Below are 13,066 nucleotides of genomic sequence, written 5' to 3' on the forward strand. Positions count from 1 at the left end.
CTGGGGTGAAGTTCCATGACGATTACAATGCCCTATCTTTGTCACTAGCCCTAGCAATTTCTGCCTGAATTAAACCTGTATTGGGCTCGCCTCGCTTCGAAAGGTTTCTTTTACGAAGGAAGTGCTTTGGATGCCACCGCATCTTGAGCAGCATGGTTCCGCTCAAGGGTTGGCCGTTTGGTAGTTAATACACCGATATTCATTCGGCCTCATTCCAACTAGCTTAAGAGAAAAATTACTCGAGATAATTAAAGACGAAGAGTGATCATAATGTGTATGTTCTATCGGATAGAATCTAAAATTGAATAAACATCACATCCTCCGTAAATTCTCAAGACCTTTCGTATTTGCATTTCTTGGCATATTTTCATGAAGACATAAATATCATTCAAAAGCGCGGACAACGCGGTCTGTGAAACGAGTGTGTATTAACTGGATGCGACCAATCCGAAAACGAGCGTGAATCCTCCCTAAAATACGACGCCCTCATTTCTCTCTAGCTTCGATGAGTACCTATCTTCAGCTTCGAGTGACAGATGAAAGGGAAACTGTCCGAATATATCTCTTTGACTTGCATCCGGAAGCTAAGAGATCTATCTATATCTTTTCCGATGAGAGTGACACTCCGTGTAGTATAGCTTAGAGTTCATCAATCCGAAGCCGAATGTACTTCAAAATCCCGTACTCTTCCCACCGACTGTTCTCATTCGAAACCGGTTTCTGAGCCGTCGTTTTAGCAATAGGGGGTTGAGATAACTTTCCCAACGGCTTGACCTCTTGTTCCACAAGAGCTATCCCGGCGTGTCGAAGTGACTTGCCATTGGCATCAATAGCCTCAGCAGAGATCGCAGCGACGTTTTCGTAGCGAATTCGAAGCGAAGTCTCAAAGCTCGTTCTCTCCACCTCGCCGATGAACTCTCTAGAACCAAACTCGTCAACGACAGCATAGAACCTCCACGTCCTGGTCTCTGTGTCGCCATTCCAACTCACGTAGGCGGTCACACCTTCTTCACCTCTCAGGGCCACAATAGCAGGCTCCTCATTGGGAAGACCAGTCCAGTTGTACCGAAAAGCACGGTAGTTCTCAACGCCAAGACCAAGGTACCCAGAGTCCATGTAAGAATGGAAGATGGCTGTGCCATTGGGCAGGTACTCAGTCACAGCGCCCGAAGATCCCCAGTTCACCAGGACATTTCCGTTTGGAAGCGTCTGAGTAGAGCCCTGAGACTTAGATAGTAAGTCATCAGGTGGAAAGAAAGCTTGCACTAATTCGGCCTCCCATGAAGTAGTGTTCACTTTAACAATCTTTCCACTACTTGTTGGAGCCGTGTGAACTTCGGATCCTCCACTGTGCTCCGTCCCATGTGCGCTGTTGTCATAGAGGCTAATGATTTCAACATCGTCATATTGGCTTATAAATCGGGCATGGTGTTGAAAGCAAAACTCGGTATCTTTTGGAACCTTGAAAGAGCTGTCTTTTCCATTCAATTTCCAGATGATGCTTCCATCGGTGCCATTGATCTTGTGGATGCTGCACGCATCGCGCGCGGAAATGAGATAGTTGCCCTCTGAGTCTTTGTCAACACTGTTGATGTGAAAGTAATCCCAGGCATCGGAGCTGTTGAAGCCAGAACCTGCTTGGCCTGGGTTGATTGGCAGAATTGCCTCTGTGGTTGGTTAGAAAGAAATTTCCCAGCGTAGTCATTTACGGTGTAGTTAGACGCACCATCAGGGGAAACGTAGTCCAGACTTGACCATTCAAATAATAGTTTACCAGTTGCGATGTCGAGTTCTGCGAATTTGATTAATGCGTATTCTTTACCATGTTAATTCAATACAAGGCGCATACCTTGGATGATGGAATTGACAACCCATTGTTGTTCGGCGCTCCCACCCCAGGCTGTCAAATCGCGAGCAACAGGCTGATATATCTGGATGAGCCCCGTTTCCTCGTTGATAATATGAAACTCGTGCTTATCTACAAGCTTGTGGTTACCAGCTCGAAGCTCTCGGATTGTCTCGTAGTGATTATCCATAATGGTAATATGGCCGTGTCCGTGACCATATCCCGGATTATGATCACCTTCGAAGCTGAACAGAATATCTTTGCCTCTCCAACGGCCCGCCTGAAAGTTCGTTGACCAAATACTGTAGATCCCGTATCCAGACCACACTAAGTCTCCGTTGTCGCGGAAAATATACGGTCCAGCTTGCCTGGGGCCGTGCTGCTCTGTAGGCGTGTCCGGAAAGCCAGCAAAAGGGGCGACGAACAAGTACCCCTTTTCAACATCTTCGGTTGCTGGAATTGTAATATTTAATCTTGGGGGAGCTAGGTCTGAGCGAGATTTGAATTGCCAATCTGCCGCACCTGGGACCGATAAAACCAGTGCCGTTTCTAGCAGGAGTGTAGGCTTCATGGCGGTATGCAAAAGGGGTAAGTACTACCTATGTCAGAAAGCGACTCCATTGCGTTATATCAAAGGAGGGTACATTAACCTTGGTTTAATACAATATCCCTAGATAGCCACTCCTAATAATTGTGTGAAAATTGGTGAGAATCTTTAATTCTTTATTGCTGACAGCAGTAGAATGTCAAAAAGGTTGTAGGTCGAGGTCAGGAGTTCGAGGAGACTGCATGGTCTATATTCATATATGAGCCTCCAACTTATACCACGCACTGCCGGACTATAATAGCACTACTAAGTACCGGTGTGAGTGTGACTCACTAGGAGTAGTGAAATCAACGAATCGTTAAGAAGGAAAAATTTACTCTCTGCAATTATGACGCACTATAGGTAAATCGGCCGAGGACTTGAAGAGATAGTATAGATCTAAGTCGAATAGCGCTGAAAGAATCCACAATGGCATCATTTTAGCCTACATATCATTAACTAGTAGGTAGTAGTATATATGCAAGGAACCGTGTCTATATGTCATAGGTCCATTCTTCGGAGAGCAACCCCGAGTTCGGGGAGCATTGTCTACCATCCCCCCTGGACGGTTTCTTGCCCAGTCGGTATCTTAAACATTGGTCACGTCTGTTACATTAGTCTTACGTTCGGCTCACACAATATCAGTATATGCCAATTGTAGGGCACATTGCAAAACCGTATGCGATAGTCCTTCGCACCCCTTTAATGCTGTTGAGAACCCCTTTAACTGAGTCTTTGCAGCTTCCAGTGGTTCCTCTCATCGAATCATACTAAGATGACTATTTCTCACGAACCACCCGCGATACTAGATAGCGCAGTTGATCGGCGCGGCACCATACAGGCGAATTTGAGTGAGCAAGATGCCATTGAACCGCTCAATGCCGCCTCTCACGATCCAGAGTCCGGAGAACGCCAACCCCTGATAGGCTCGACCCCACCAAGCAAGGATGATTGGAAGGCTCCTCCTTACTTCGTCTGGATTGAGATGGCGATCATGTCCAATGTCTTCCTTTACGGGTTTGATGGCACTATCACTGCGGCTACATACGCCGTGATCAGCTCCGAGTTCGATGCCACCAATACCGCATCCTGGCTCACCACGTCGTATCTCATTACAAGCACGGCCTTCCAGCCCCTATATGGTCGTGTATCCGATATTTTCGGTCGCCGCATTTGCTTTTTCATTTCTACTATCACATTTGCTGTTGGCTGCCTAGGATGTGGTCTTGCAAATGACATCGTCTTGCTCGACTGTATGAGAGCTCTGGCGGGCTTCGGTGGTGGGGGCCTCATGACTATGGGTAAGAAGTTCATACAAGTTGAATGGTGGTCTTTTCTAATGAGTAATAGCTACTATCGTGAACTCCGATATGATTCCCTTCCGTCGACGTGGAATGTACCAAGCCATGCAAAACGGCATATTTGGCTTCGGTGCAATATGCGGCGCATCCTTCGGCGGTTCGATAGCTGATACCATCGGATGGCGCTGGTGCTTTATCTTAGTGAGTGTATTTTTTTTTATCCTATGTTACTCAACTAATAGTAGACAGCAAGTTCCGATATCTATCGTAGCACTTATTCTCGGTTACGTGGTCATTAAGAACCAGCAGATCAGCTTCAGTAGCGGTTCAAGCTTGAAGGAAACGTGGCGTAGAGTCGACTTCCTAGGATCTTTTCTTCTAGTTCTAGCAATCTCCGTCCAGCTTGTTGGGCTAAGCTTAGGCGGAAATGAGTTACCATGGAGTAGCCCATGGGTAATAATATCCCTAGTCGGAAGCATCGTACTCTTCGGCATTTTCTTCTGGGTCGAGGGTAAGACCACAGCAATTCCAGTCATACCCCTACGCATGTTAAGGGGCCGTTTACCTATCTTTATACAACTGTCCAATGTCTGCGCCGGGCTCTCTGCTTATGCGGTAGGTTGTCTTAACCAATTTTTACATGTCTTTGAAATTAACCTTTTCCTGTAGTATCTTTTCCTACTCCCCTTATTCTTTCAGATCGTACTTCTCGATTCGGCTACGACTGCAGGGGCGAGACTCGCTATCCCATCGTTAGCAACTCCTATAGGAGGTCTCATCGCGGGTATTGTCATGTCTCGATGGGGAAAGCTAATCACCCTCGTTCGCATTGGTGCGATATTGATGGCTATTGGGAACGGTTTAGTAACCTCACTAAGCTTTGTAGATTCCAATTGGAAGTACTTCATTTACATATTTCCTGCGAATCTAGGTCAAGGTATCATATACCCCGGTATTCTCTTCACGTCACTAGCTACATTCGAGCATGCAGGTAAGTTGCTTCGAGGCAAAGCCTTTGTGATCATATACTTAACTCCTCCTAGATCATGCCGTATCCGCGTCTACTGTTTACCTCATTCGATCACTTGGTACAGTTTGGGGCGTATCAATCACTTCTGCAATCGTACAAACAACACTCAGTATCCGACTCCCGGAAGTATTGAATGATGTACCAGATAAATGGAGAGTACGACCCTTTTTAGTTACAACATTTTCAACTCTACATAGCCTCAGTTGAATACTAATGAGCAATAATAGATAATCGACGCAATTCGTCACTCCGCCGAGACGCTGCGTGAGCTGCCCCCAGATATCCAGCTCAAAGCACGAATGGTTTACTACGAAGGATTGAGATACTCCTTTACCGCATCGACCGTCTTTGCAATTATTGCGTTTTGCGCAGCAATGTGTGCCAATGGAAGAGGACTGCGAAAAACAAGTGGCTAGGAAGTGCGGCTATGTTAGCTTCATATAGTTTATATATGTTCCAATAGCGTGAGAATTCATATGAGCTGGGTGATAAAGTAGTAAAATAATGAATGTTGAGATTCTGAGTCCTCCATTTGCTATTCGAGCCGTTTGACATATCTCAGCTCTCATACCTATCAACCCATATTTATGTATCCCTCTGCGCATATGTACGTGAAAGAATAAAGAGCTATTGTAGAATATCTGGTGCAAAAACCTAGTGTGCATTTAAAAGGAGCTTCGTAGGTGAATGTCGGTGTGGGATGCGACAATTCAGGACATTGTTTTAAGTAATGCCCGAAATTTTACATTTTCCCATTGAAAGCTGAGTCTTACTCTACATATTTCATCAGTAATAGTTGGTTTCTGTATAAAATGAGGGTCTCACGGGGTTTACCCGAGAGACATTGCACGGTATAATGGGTCATATACTATGGTGAGATGCATAAAGAATTGGCTAATCTTCAATAGCATGTCTTATTACGAAGAAAGATCGACTTTATTCACGGCGGATCTTTGGTCCTAGATCGATCAACGCGTTCGAAAGGTAGTCTTTGAGAGACTAGGCAATCGAGAACGTTCTCAGTAATACCGGTATTATAAGGTTGTATATAATGGTTCGTGATTCGCCTGATCTACCGTGCCTAGTACCTAAATTAAACCTCGAACTTGGGCTAGTACAATAGCATCCACGGAGCCGAAATATAATCGGGACAAGAGATGCCATCTTCTTCTCTCCGAGAATCGAGCTCTCGCTCCCCCAGACCTGCTGAAGAGGAGCCTCGTCGGAAGAGATATTCCCTTTTGGTTGAGATCCTCGACGATGATGGTTTTGCAGTGCTCGAGCGCAATCGCGAGGCAGAACGGCCGCGTAGATCGAGTCGAGGTACCTCTACTACTCGACATCGACCTAACGGGGGCTCCGATCATTATTCGGACACCAATAGGCAATCTCGGCGAGGATCGGTCTCCTCGAACGTAGTAGAAGTTGGGACTAGGGGCCATCATGATCACCCATCGGAACGATTGCGACACTCAGGTACTAGATCACGTACCAGCCGCGTCAGCGAGCTAAGTGACGAGGTATACGACACCGCCCCCGAAGGTAATCCCGCCTCATCCTCAGGGCGACAAATACAAGAGGACACCGAGCCACCCTCTAGCTCTCACAACCAGAGACGGAGAAGATCTATTCACAGCGGCACTCAGACGAACATTAGGGGATACGGGCCACACAGCGCCTTTACATCTCCGCATAACCTGTACCGACCCCCTAATCCCAATCAAGGAGACCTCCACGTCATGGAGATCGCCTACCGAGATGGATTCCATCTCGGCCAGCATTTAGCGAATCTACGGGACCCCAACACCTATCGCGTCACCCCTCCGCGACCCATCTCGGTATCTTCAACCCGTAGCCATGATCGTAACCTGCCTGATGCCAACCGGCGACCTCGTCAGCACCCCGAACCACAACAGCAGCGTGGATGGCGAAGGCTATTTCCCCCGTGGCAGTTTTTGAATGCGCGGGCTCCTCCAACTGAGTCAGTAGTATCGCGCAGTGGTGGCCAAAACCAGGGACACCGCCGTTGAGGGAAGACTAGATAATGAAGGTGTTAAATTAGTTAGGTGCTATTAGCATAGGATATCGGTCCCGAACTTTGGGCTTATGTTTAAAGGAAACATTCAACCATGATTAGAAGAGAAGACGGGAGGGAGTTAGAGGGAGCGCGAACTTGTGCTTCTAAGAATCTCCGAAAGGAATTAGCACCAAGGGTATCTGTATTTCTATAGTCTATAGGGCACCGCAAACGCCACGCTATGGTCCGACCTTCTAATATGTACCATTACATCGCTACGAGTGAATCGATATAGTTATTTTTTCCTTTAACGCCGCAGCCCCACGAATCATTCCAAAATGCACGCCTACTCTACAACTTTCTAAATACGTAGGCGAAGATCTCCCGACTTTTCAGCAAATTCATCACTCGTAGTCTCTCGTTATCCAGATGGGCCGAATCAGAAGATTGCCCGCATGGTAAATGAGCAGCCGGGGCATTGAACTCTTTCTCCAGGAACCTTATGGCTGGGATCGAGCCGCCTTCTCTGATATACAGAGGTTTGCGGAGCTTGGGTTTGCTGTTGGTGCTATTTCCATTCACACCTACTCCATTGCTGATACCATTGCTACCTTTGTTGAACAAGGGGGCCCAGGCTTGCATGAGAGCTTCCTCAAGGGTCTGGAAGATATAATTATTGGGATCACCAAGCCAAGGCTCAGCTTGGTTGTCGATCTGAATACTGAGTTTATTGTCCGACTCCAGATTGCTGAATTCTTCCTCCAAGAAGGAGGTTAAAGAGTTAGTAACTTCTTCGACCTCCTGCCCAGGGACGAGCCGAACGCTAATCTTGGCGTTTGCATGACTGCTTATCAGGCTGCCATCGGGACCCGAGACTTTAACTTTGTGGTGTGTAAGATTTGGCTCGCGCCACCGTGCCATAAGATTAGCCTTGAGTGCCTCCGCTGAAACACCATTCTGGCCTTGTTCCATGAGAACTGATAAAATGTCATCATACCGAGCTTCTTCATCGGCCGTCAGGGGGAGGATGCCGTCGTAGAATCCAGGTAGCATAATATGGTTTCGTGGGCCCTTGAGCTTCGATAGTAGCATCATGAGATCGGATAACGGCTCATTAACCATATATGAACCGTCAACACCAGAGTGCAGGTCAGGATTTCTTGATTCAACACAAACAGTCGCGTGCATAACGCCCCTCAGGCCGTAGGTAAGGCATGGAGTATCGTCGTTGAGCCAATAGCTGTTAGCTAGAAGGATGTAATCGATATTGCCGATGCGATCCTTATACTTGCGCACGGTTTCTTTGAAGCCACGGGACCCAGATTCTTCCTGCCCTTCAATCAGAAAAACAACGTCGGAATCTAGGGACTTCGCTTGTATAAGGTCGGTCACAGCATAGAGGGCAGCCATAATGGGGCCTTTATTATCGCTGACTCCACGACCATATAGGTACCCATTAGTTCCCGTAAGTTGGAAAGGGTCGTTGCTCCATTTTCCGTTTTTGGTCTCCGCTGCCACAACATCATAGTGACCATAGAACAGGATCTTCTTTCGCTTCTCAGCCGGTTCAAGTTTCCCGCTGAACTTGGCAAGCACCACGGGATGGTGAAATGTATCTTCATCACTCAACATGTCAACATCGCCGCCAAGTTTCTTGAACAATGTGCGGAGAAAGCTGGCACCTCGACGACAATCTTCCGCATACTCAGGTCTGGAAGAGACTGTCTTGAATGATACGAACTCTCGTAGCGAAGTTATCATCATATCTTCATGCTCTTCAGGCGATGGCTGTTCAGCTGTCGCTTCGTTCTTGAGCATCCAGATGGCGACGTTATTATCGTTGGCCCCTGTGATGTAGATGTGTTTTCCATCATGGGTTGTAATAGCAGAAGACAACACTTTGCCATTGTGGGCCTTCCACTGCGTCAAGCATTGGTACTTCTGGTTGACGTTTTGCGATGAATCGCGCTGATACTCTCCATAGTGGACAGTATTATGTTTCTGCTCGGCTGTTAGAGGTTATCTTAGTTAGCTGGTCTGATTCACTTACGCATGCTGTCCCAGCACGACTTGCGCTCCACAAGTAACCCCATCCCATCTTAATAGCCATGACATCACCTTCGTGGGCTTTGATTGCTCTTAGTTTCTGCTTCGTATCAAGGTCCCATAGCTCGATGATGCCGTCTAGCTTCCCACTATATAGGAATGAGCCATCAACAGCAAGGGACATGACGGACATAGCATCTTGCTCCCCTAATACCATGATCTCCTCGATACCGTTCTCATACCCGTCTGGACCAATTTCGTGGCTACCAAGCTTCCAGACCTTTACGGTCCCATCTCCACCGCCCGATATTAAAACATCCTCATCCGGTTCCGTGTAAGTGGTTGTACCTTTTGTCATGAGCATACAATAAATGTAACCGTAATGCGCGAACATCTTGTTCGCTCGCTTATCCGTTTCAAGTATAGTTTGAGATCGGGGTATCAAGTCGTACCGTTCGTCCGTAGGTCGGGGTGTGCTTGTTCCACCAACAGCTCGAGAATCGAAGAATCGGTGGTTCCTTCGATCGGGATGATTCGGAGAATCGTGGGGGACACGTCTATCAGGATCCTTGAGACTAACCCATTGAATGGAAGTATTTTGAGCTCCATAGTAGACGGTTTCGTGTTGCGAGGAGTAGGAGACGGAAAAGATGTCGCCAAAGGAATCGTTGGTGCTATATATCTCGTAAAGACGAGTCATAGTTCGGGGGCACCAGACATTTACGATCGGATCGCTGGCACTGGAAAAAAGGAGGGAACCATCATCGGATAGGAAGAGGCACATAACGCTACGCTTATGGGCTTGTACGTGATGTGTCTTCTGGAATGTGCCCAGAAGCCATACGACGATTTCTCCATTCTGTGTTCCGGCATAAATACTGTCATTACCAACGGCAAGCGCAAGGACGGAACTGTCGTGCTTAAGATTATGGTGTAGTTGGGGTGTTGTATGAGGAGGAATTTCGAGAATTGGAGATGGAGCCGAGGTCGTGGCTGCAGATGGCATGGCTGCTATTTACGGATTAACTGCCGCTCTGGAAACATGTATCTAAGAGAAGGAGAAAATGAATAGAGGGCTATATAATTGTCCCTTCTGTAAAGAAGGATTTGAAAATATAGAACAATTAAGGACAGATAAAATTGATCATGGGATTCAGTAGTAAAAATTGGAAAGAATTGAAAATGACGTGTGGCGTGATGACTGACAGGAAGATAATTGAATGTGGAGAGCTTCTAGACGTTAGCGTCTGCAGTGACGCGATTCAGGGGATTTCAACAATTTCAGGCACATCCGCCCCAGATTCCAGCATACTAGGGTGGGGCTACACTAGTACTCTGGGGTTTTTTAGTAAAACTTTAAGCAGCTTTAAACAGCTTTAAACAGCTTTTGGGACCCCGGCAGCTTGCCCGATATGTAACGTGTTTCTGCCCAAAGCTAGCGCCATTGGTCAATCTCCTTGAATGTCTCCCCAGATTGGAAAGTTGTAGATGTTGTGGGATGTAGGGCGCTGTTTCACAGAAAACTGATTGCACATGAGATCGTGATGAACTCGGTCAAACTTACAGGCCGCAGTCTTAACGCTGTTGGCATAAAGCTTCTTGAGAGCTTCGTTGGTATCTTTCTTTTCCGTCTCTTCGTCCTCGATCGCTTGACAGCGTTGGCACGCGCCAGTCATCTCGCCAAGCCCTACAGCCATGGCTTACAAGTTTTTGGTTGTTATCTGCAATTATGGTGTTGACTTATAAGACTAAGGAATGCATAAGAGGACACGTTCGTAGCAGGCAGGGAGAGCGGGCCTGAGCCTTTTAAGTAAGTGACATGTTCCCAACTCCCGAATTACGGTGTGCGGAATTTTCTTCTTATGGGCTTTCGGAAGATCGATTGGCCAGTTTGCATAAAAAGGCTGGTGGCTAACACTAAGGGGAGAGGCATACCTATCGGTCAGACAGGATTGCCCGGCTATGGTGCCTATGACGCGATATCCGGCCGTCAATACGTGAGATATGATAAAGTGGACTTCATCTCGTGTTTTGTTATTCCATAAACGTAGCTGAAGCAACTGTCTTAAATGCTAAACGTTGTATCAATAAATGTGGTAGATAAGAGGTCTGGGTAGGTAGAGACTATCAAGACGAAACATACTACAGTCTTGGTATACACAAACAAGGTATATACTTGCACAAAGAAGCCATGCAATATGTTTGATGTTTGCTAGACCTTAGGTTGCAAGGGAGCTCTTGAATTGGTGTATAAGAAGAATGATGAATTTTAGCGTGGTTCACACGTCATATTCTAATCTGCGACAACGTCTCTGGTAAATACCTCCTATTTTATCTCTTAGCTCTCGGGTCGATAAGAAAAGATTTAGGCGAAGACCCAGGGGGAAAAATCTCAGGGTGTGAGTCGAGTCATCTCGTAATGCGCGGATTTCCAACTACGGCTGAAACAAACTCTACATTGGGTAACTCTATCTATATGCTTTATTTCTGTAACCATACTACTATCAATGTATGTTTATAGATGTGTTATCCACGCTGTAAGTATATCTAAGTACCTAACCTAACGTACGGAATTTGGATGTGATATCCGCTTCCGATACCGGCACAAGCATAATAGGCTTTAATCCTCGGCATCGATCTTGTCTATCGTGTTGATAGAAGGAAATATTATATGAATAGAAAGTATAGATAATCAAACAAAGCATAATGATTAAGGTATAGTTATACCAAAGTAGTTATTTGACAAACTTCTCCTTTTTATTTGCGTAGCAAGGTGTTGTACTAGTTAGTAGACTAAAACAATAGCTGAAGCCATTGCAAGCCTGCGCTAAAAACCAAAGTAGATGAGACTTACAAGGACAAGGGGCCGAGCCGCCGTAGCGGTAAAGCGGCTGTCGCTTATTGTTTATCGCTTATCGCTTATCGGAAGAAGACTTATCTCAGCATCCGATGTGGTCTGTGCGTGAAGTGAAGTAACAATTTTCTATATCGAGGTCATTCTTCATGTGCAAGATTCAAGAATTATTTGCGAGTTCACAATACACTCCGTGCAAAAATCGACCACCCTGACGAAAACGAACGTCGTCGTACTACCCCTCCGTCCCATACGAGCAAGACTTTCCAATAGTCGTTCGAGATATTGTTTGCGACCACAATCGGTAGAATTCTAGTCATCCCACCTCGAAATTCTAAGATTTCCCGCCACTATACTAGACACTCAAGATGGATCACACACGAGACCCTTGCCCATGGGTCATTTTGAACGATTTTGGAGGTGCATTTGCTATGGGTGTATGTTACCTGTTCTATTTTACTACTATCTCCCGGTTAATCTTGAGGACATGAGCTAATGTTTGTCTTCTATTAGGCAATCGGCGGAACTATATGGCACGGTATCAAGGGTTTCCGAAACAGTCCGATGGGCGAGAGGAGAATAGGTGCAATCACAGCTATTAAGGCGAGAGCACCGGTACTAGGTGGTAACTTTGGTAGGCACTAGACACTAGAAGTCATTGGCAATCTCGACGAAGCTTACCTACGGAATAGGTGTATGGGGCGGTTTATTCTCGACGTTCGACTGCGCGGTTAAGGGAATACGGAAAAAGGAGGATCCTTACAATGCAATCAGTAGGTTGTCTAAGTATCTCCCTAGGAACTACACACTGACAACATTATTAGTTGCTGGCTTCTTCACCGGTGGTGCTCTAGCTATCCGAGGAGGATACAAGGCGGCGCGAAACGGCGCTATCGGTTGCGCCGTACTCCTTGCCGTCATCGAAGGTGTTGGTATAGGGTTCCAAAGAATGCTTGCGAGCTCGACGAAATTAGAGGTAGGTTTCATGATCGCTAAGCCTACTACTCCCGCGCTATGATGAACCAACTAACACTTGCCCAGGCGCCTCCACCACCGCCAGAAGCGGAGAAGGCTTTTGCGTAGATTCCCTTAAAACGAATGCGACGAACAAAAAATATTCCCACTCTGCTCCTTTCCGATCTATTATCGAATCGGTTTCGTGTATTTATATCGGGTTTAGGCGGTCTTTGCATAACCAATACGGATGGTCAGGCGATGAATGACATGTAAAATAAGAGGATATTGCCGCTGTGTTGAGGCGGGACTGGCTGTCGATAGTCCTCCATAAGCCGTGTCCCTGCCCAGCGGACACCTACATCCAAAATACACTACCTAATGTTGACGAACACAGTTACTTTTAGATTATCTGTGTCCAAATCTTGCGTT

The 13,066-nt window shown here is 46.4% G+C and overlaps 5 protein-coding genes across 5 annotated transcripts; 3 read left to right on the plus strand and 2 right to left on the minus strand.

The window, feature by feature from the left end:
* Nucleotides 1-527: 527 nt before the first annotated feature.
* On the minus strand, nucleotides 528-2,823 carry F4817DRAFT_47951 (ASST-domain-containing protein). Its single transcript, XM_049307523.1, has 4 exons — nucleotides 2,771-2,823; nucleotides 1,850-2,640; nucleotides 1,727-1,792; nucleotides 528-1,667 (listed from the first exon to the last, which is right to left on the minus strand). Exons 2-4 carry the CDS (start codon nucleotides 2,415-2,417, stop codon nucleotides 640-642), a joined length of 1,662 nt encoding a protein of 553 aa, XP_049160651.1. The 5' UTR covers nucleotides 2,418-2,640; nucleotides 2,771-2,823; the 3' UTR covers nucleotides 528-639.
* Nucleotides 2,824-3,149: 326 nt separating this feature from the next.
* Nucleotides 3,150-5,265, plus strand: F4817DRAFT_364007 (MFS general substrate transporter). The gene is made up of 6 exons (XM_049306701.1): nucleotides 3,150-3,733; nucleotides 3,783-3,934; nucleotides 3,983-4,348; nucleotides 4,403-4,724; nucleotides 4,777-4,919; nucleotides 4,991-5,265. The coding sequence occupies exons 1-6, from the start codon at nucleotides 3,208-3,210 to the stop codon at nucleotides 5,177-5,179; spliced, it is 1,698 nt and encodes a 565-aa protein (XP_049160652.1). The 5' UTR covers nucleotides 3,150-3,207; the 3' UTR covers nucleotides 5,180-5,265.
* A 648-nt stretch (nucleotides 5,266-5,913) lies between these two features.
* Nucleotides 5,914-6,793, plus strand: F4817DRAFT_364009 (uncharacterized protein; the record flags this gene model as incomplete). The annotated part of the gene is made up of 1 exon (XM_049306702.1): nucleotides 5,914-6,793. Exon 1 carries the CDS (start codon nucleotides 5,921-5,923, stop codon nucleotides 6,791-6,793), a length of 873 nt encoding a protein of 290 aa, XP_049160653.1. The 5' UTR covers nucleotides 5,914-5,920.
* A 171-nt stretch (nucleotides 6,794-6,964) lies between these two features.
* F4817DRAFT_47968 (glutathione degradosome) lies at nucleotides 6,965-10,053 on the minus strand. Its single transcript, XM_049307524.1, has 2 exons — nucleotides 8,831-10,053; nucleotides 6,965-8,781 (listed from the first exon to the last, which is right to left on the minus strand). The coding sequence occupies exons 1-2, from the start codon at nucleotides 9,830-9,832 to the stop codon at nucleotides 7,132-7,134; spliced, it is 2,652 nt and encodes an 883-aa protein (XP_049160654.1). The 5' UTR covers nucleotides 9,833-10,053; the 3' UTR covers nucleotides 6,965-7,131.
* Nucleotides 10,054-11,812: 1,759 nt separating this feature from the next.
* Nucleotides 11,813-12,935, plus strand: F4817DRAFT_47996 (mitochondrial inner membrane translocase subunit). Its single transcript, XM_049307525.1, has 5 exons — nucleotides 11,813-12,117; nucleotides 12,194-12,314; nucleotides 12,373-12,453; nucleotides 12,505-12,656; nucleotides 12,722-12,935. The coding sequence occupies exons 1-5, from the start codon at nucleotides 12,049-12,051 to the stop codon at nucleotides 12,761-12,763; spliced, it is 465 nt and encodes a 154-aa protein (XP_049160655.1). The 5' UTR covers nucleotides 11,813-12,048; the 3' UTR covers nucleotides 12,764-12,935.
* Nucleotides 12,936-13,066: the final 131 nt, after the last annotated feature.

This window comes from Daldinia loculata, assembly GCF_022478755.1.
Source record: "Daldinia loculata strain CBS 113971 unplaced genomic scaffold F4817scaffold_14, whole genome shotgun sequence".
Taxonomy (NCBI): Eukaryota; Fungi; Ascomycota; class Sordariomycetes; order Xylariales; family Hypoxylaceae; genus Daldinia; species Daldinia loculata.

What these genes read in the sequence shown, in the direction of transcription:
- F4817DRAFT_47951 (XM_049307523.1), bottom strand. Translation starts at nt 2,417, where the DNA reads ATGAAGCCTACACTCCTGCTAGAAACGGCACTGGTTTTATCGGTCCCA. An exon ending in TGTCAATTCCATCATCCAAG is followed by an intron (nt 1,793 to 1,849) that starts GTATGCGCCTTG and finishes TCAAATTCGCAG; the next exon opens with AACTCGACATCGCAACTGGT. An exon ending in GGACTACGTTTCCCCTGATG is followed by an intron (nt 1,668 to 1,726) that starts GTGCGTCTAACT and finishes AACCAACCACAG; the next exon opens with AGGCAATTCTGCCAATCAAC.
- F4817DRAFT_364007 (XM_049306701.1), top strand. Translation starts at nt 3,208, where the DNA reads ATGACTATTTCTCACGAACCACCCGCGATACTAGATAGCGCAGTTGAT. An exon ending in GGCGCTGGTGCTTTATCTTA is followed by an intron (nt 3,935 to 3,982) that starts GTGAGTGTATTT and finishes AATAGTAGACAG; the next exon opens with CAAGTTCCGATATCTATCGT. An exon ending in CCGGGCTCTCTGCTTATGCG is followed by an intron (nt 4,349 to 4,402) that starts GTAGGTTGTCTT and finishes CTTTTCCTGTAG; the next exon opens with TATCTTTTCCTACTCCCCTT.
- F4817DRAFT_47968 (XM_049307524.1), bottom strand. Translation starts at nt 9,832, where the DNA reads ATGCCATCTGCAGCCACGACCTCGGCTCCATCTCCAATTCTCGAAATT. An exon ending in GTCGTGCTGGGACAGCATGC is followed by an intron (nt 8,782 to 8,830) that starts GTAAGTGAATCA and finishes ACAGCCGAGCAG; the next exon opens with AAACATAATACTGTCCACTA.
- F4817DRAFT_47996 (XM_049307525.1), top strand. Translation starts at nt 12,049, where the DNA reads ATGGATCACACACGAGACCCTTGCCCATGGGTCATTTTGAACGATTTT. An exon ending in GGTACTAGGTGGTAACTTTG is followed by an intron (nt 12,315 to 12,372) that starts GTAGGCACTAGA and finishes CCTACGGAATAG; the next exon opens with GTGTATGGGGCGGTTTATTC. An exon ending in GGATCCTTACAATGCAATCA is followed by an intron (nt 12,454 to 12,504) that starts GTAGGTTGTCTA and finishes CAACATTATTAG; the next exon opens with TTGCTGGCTTCTTCACCGGT.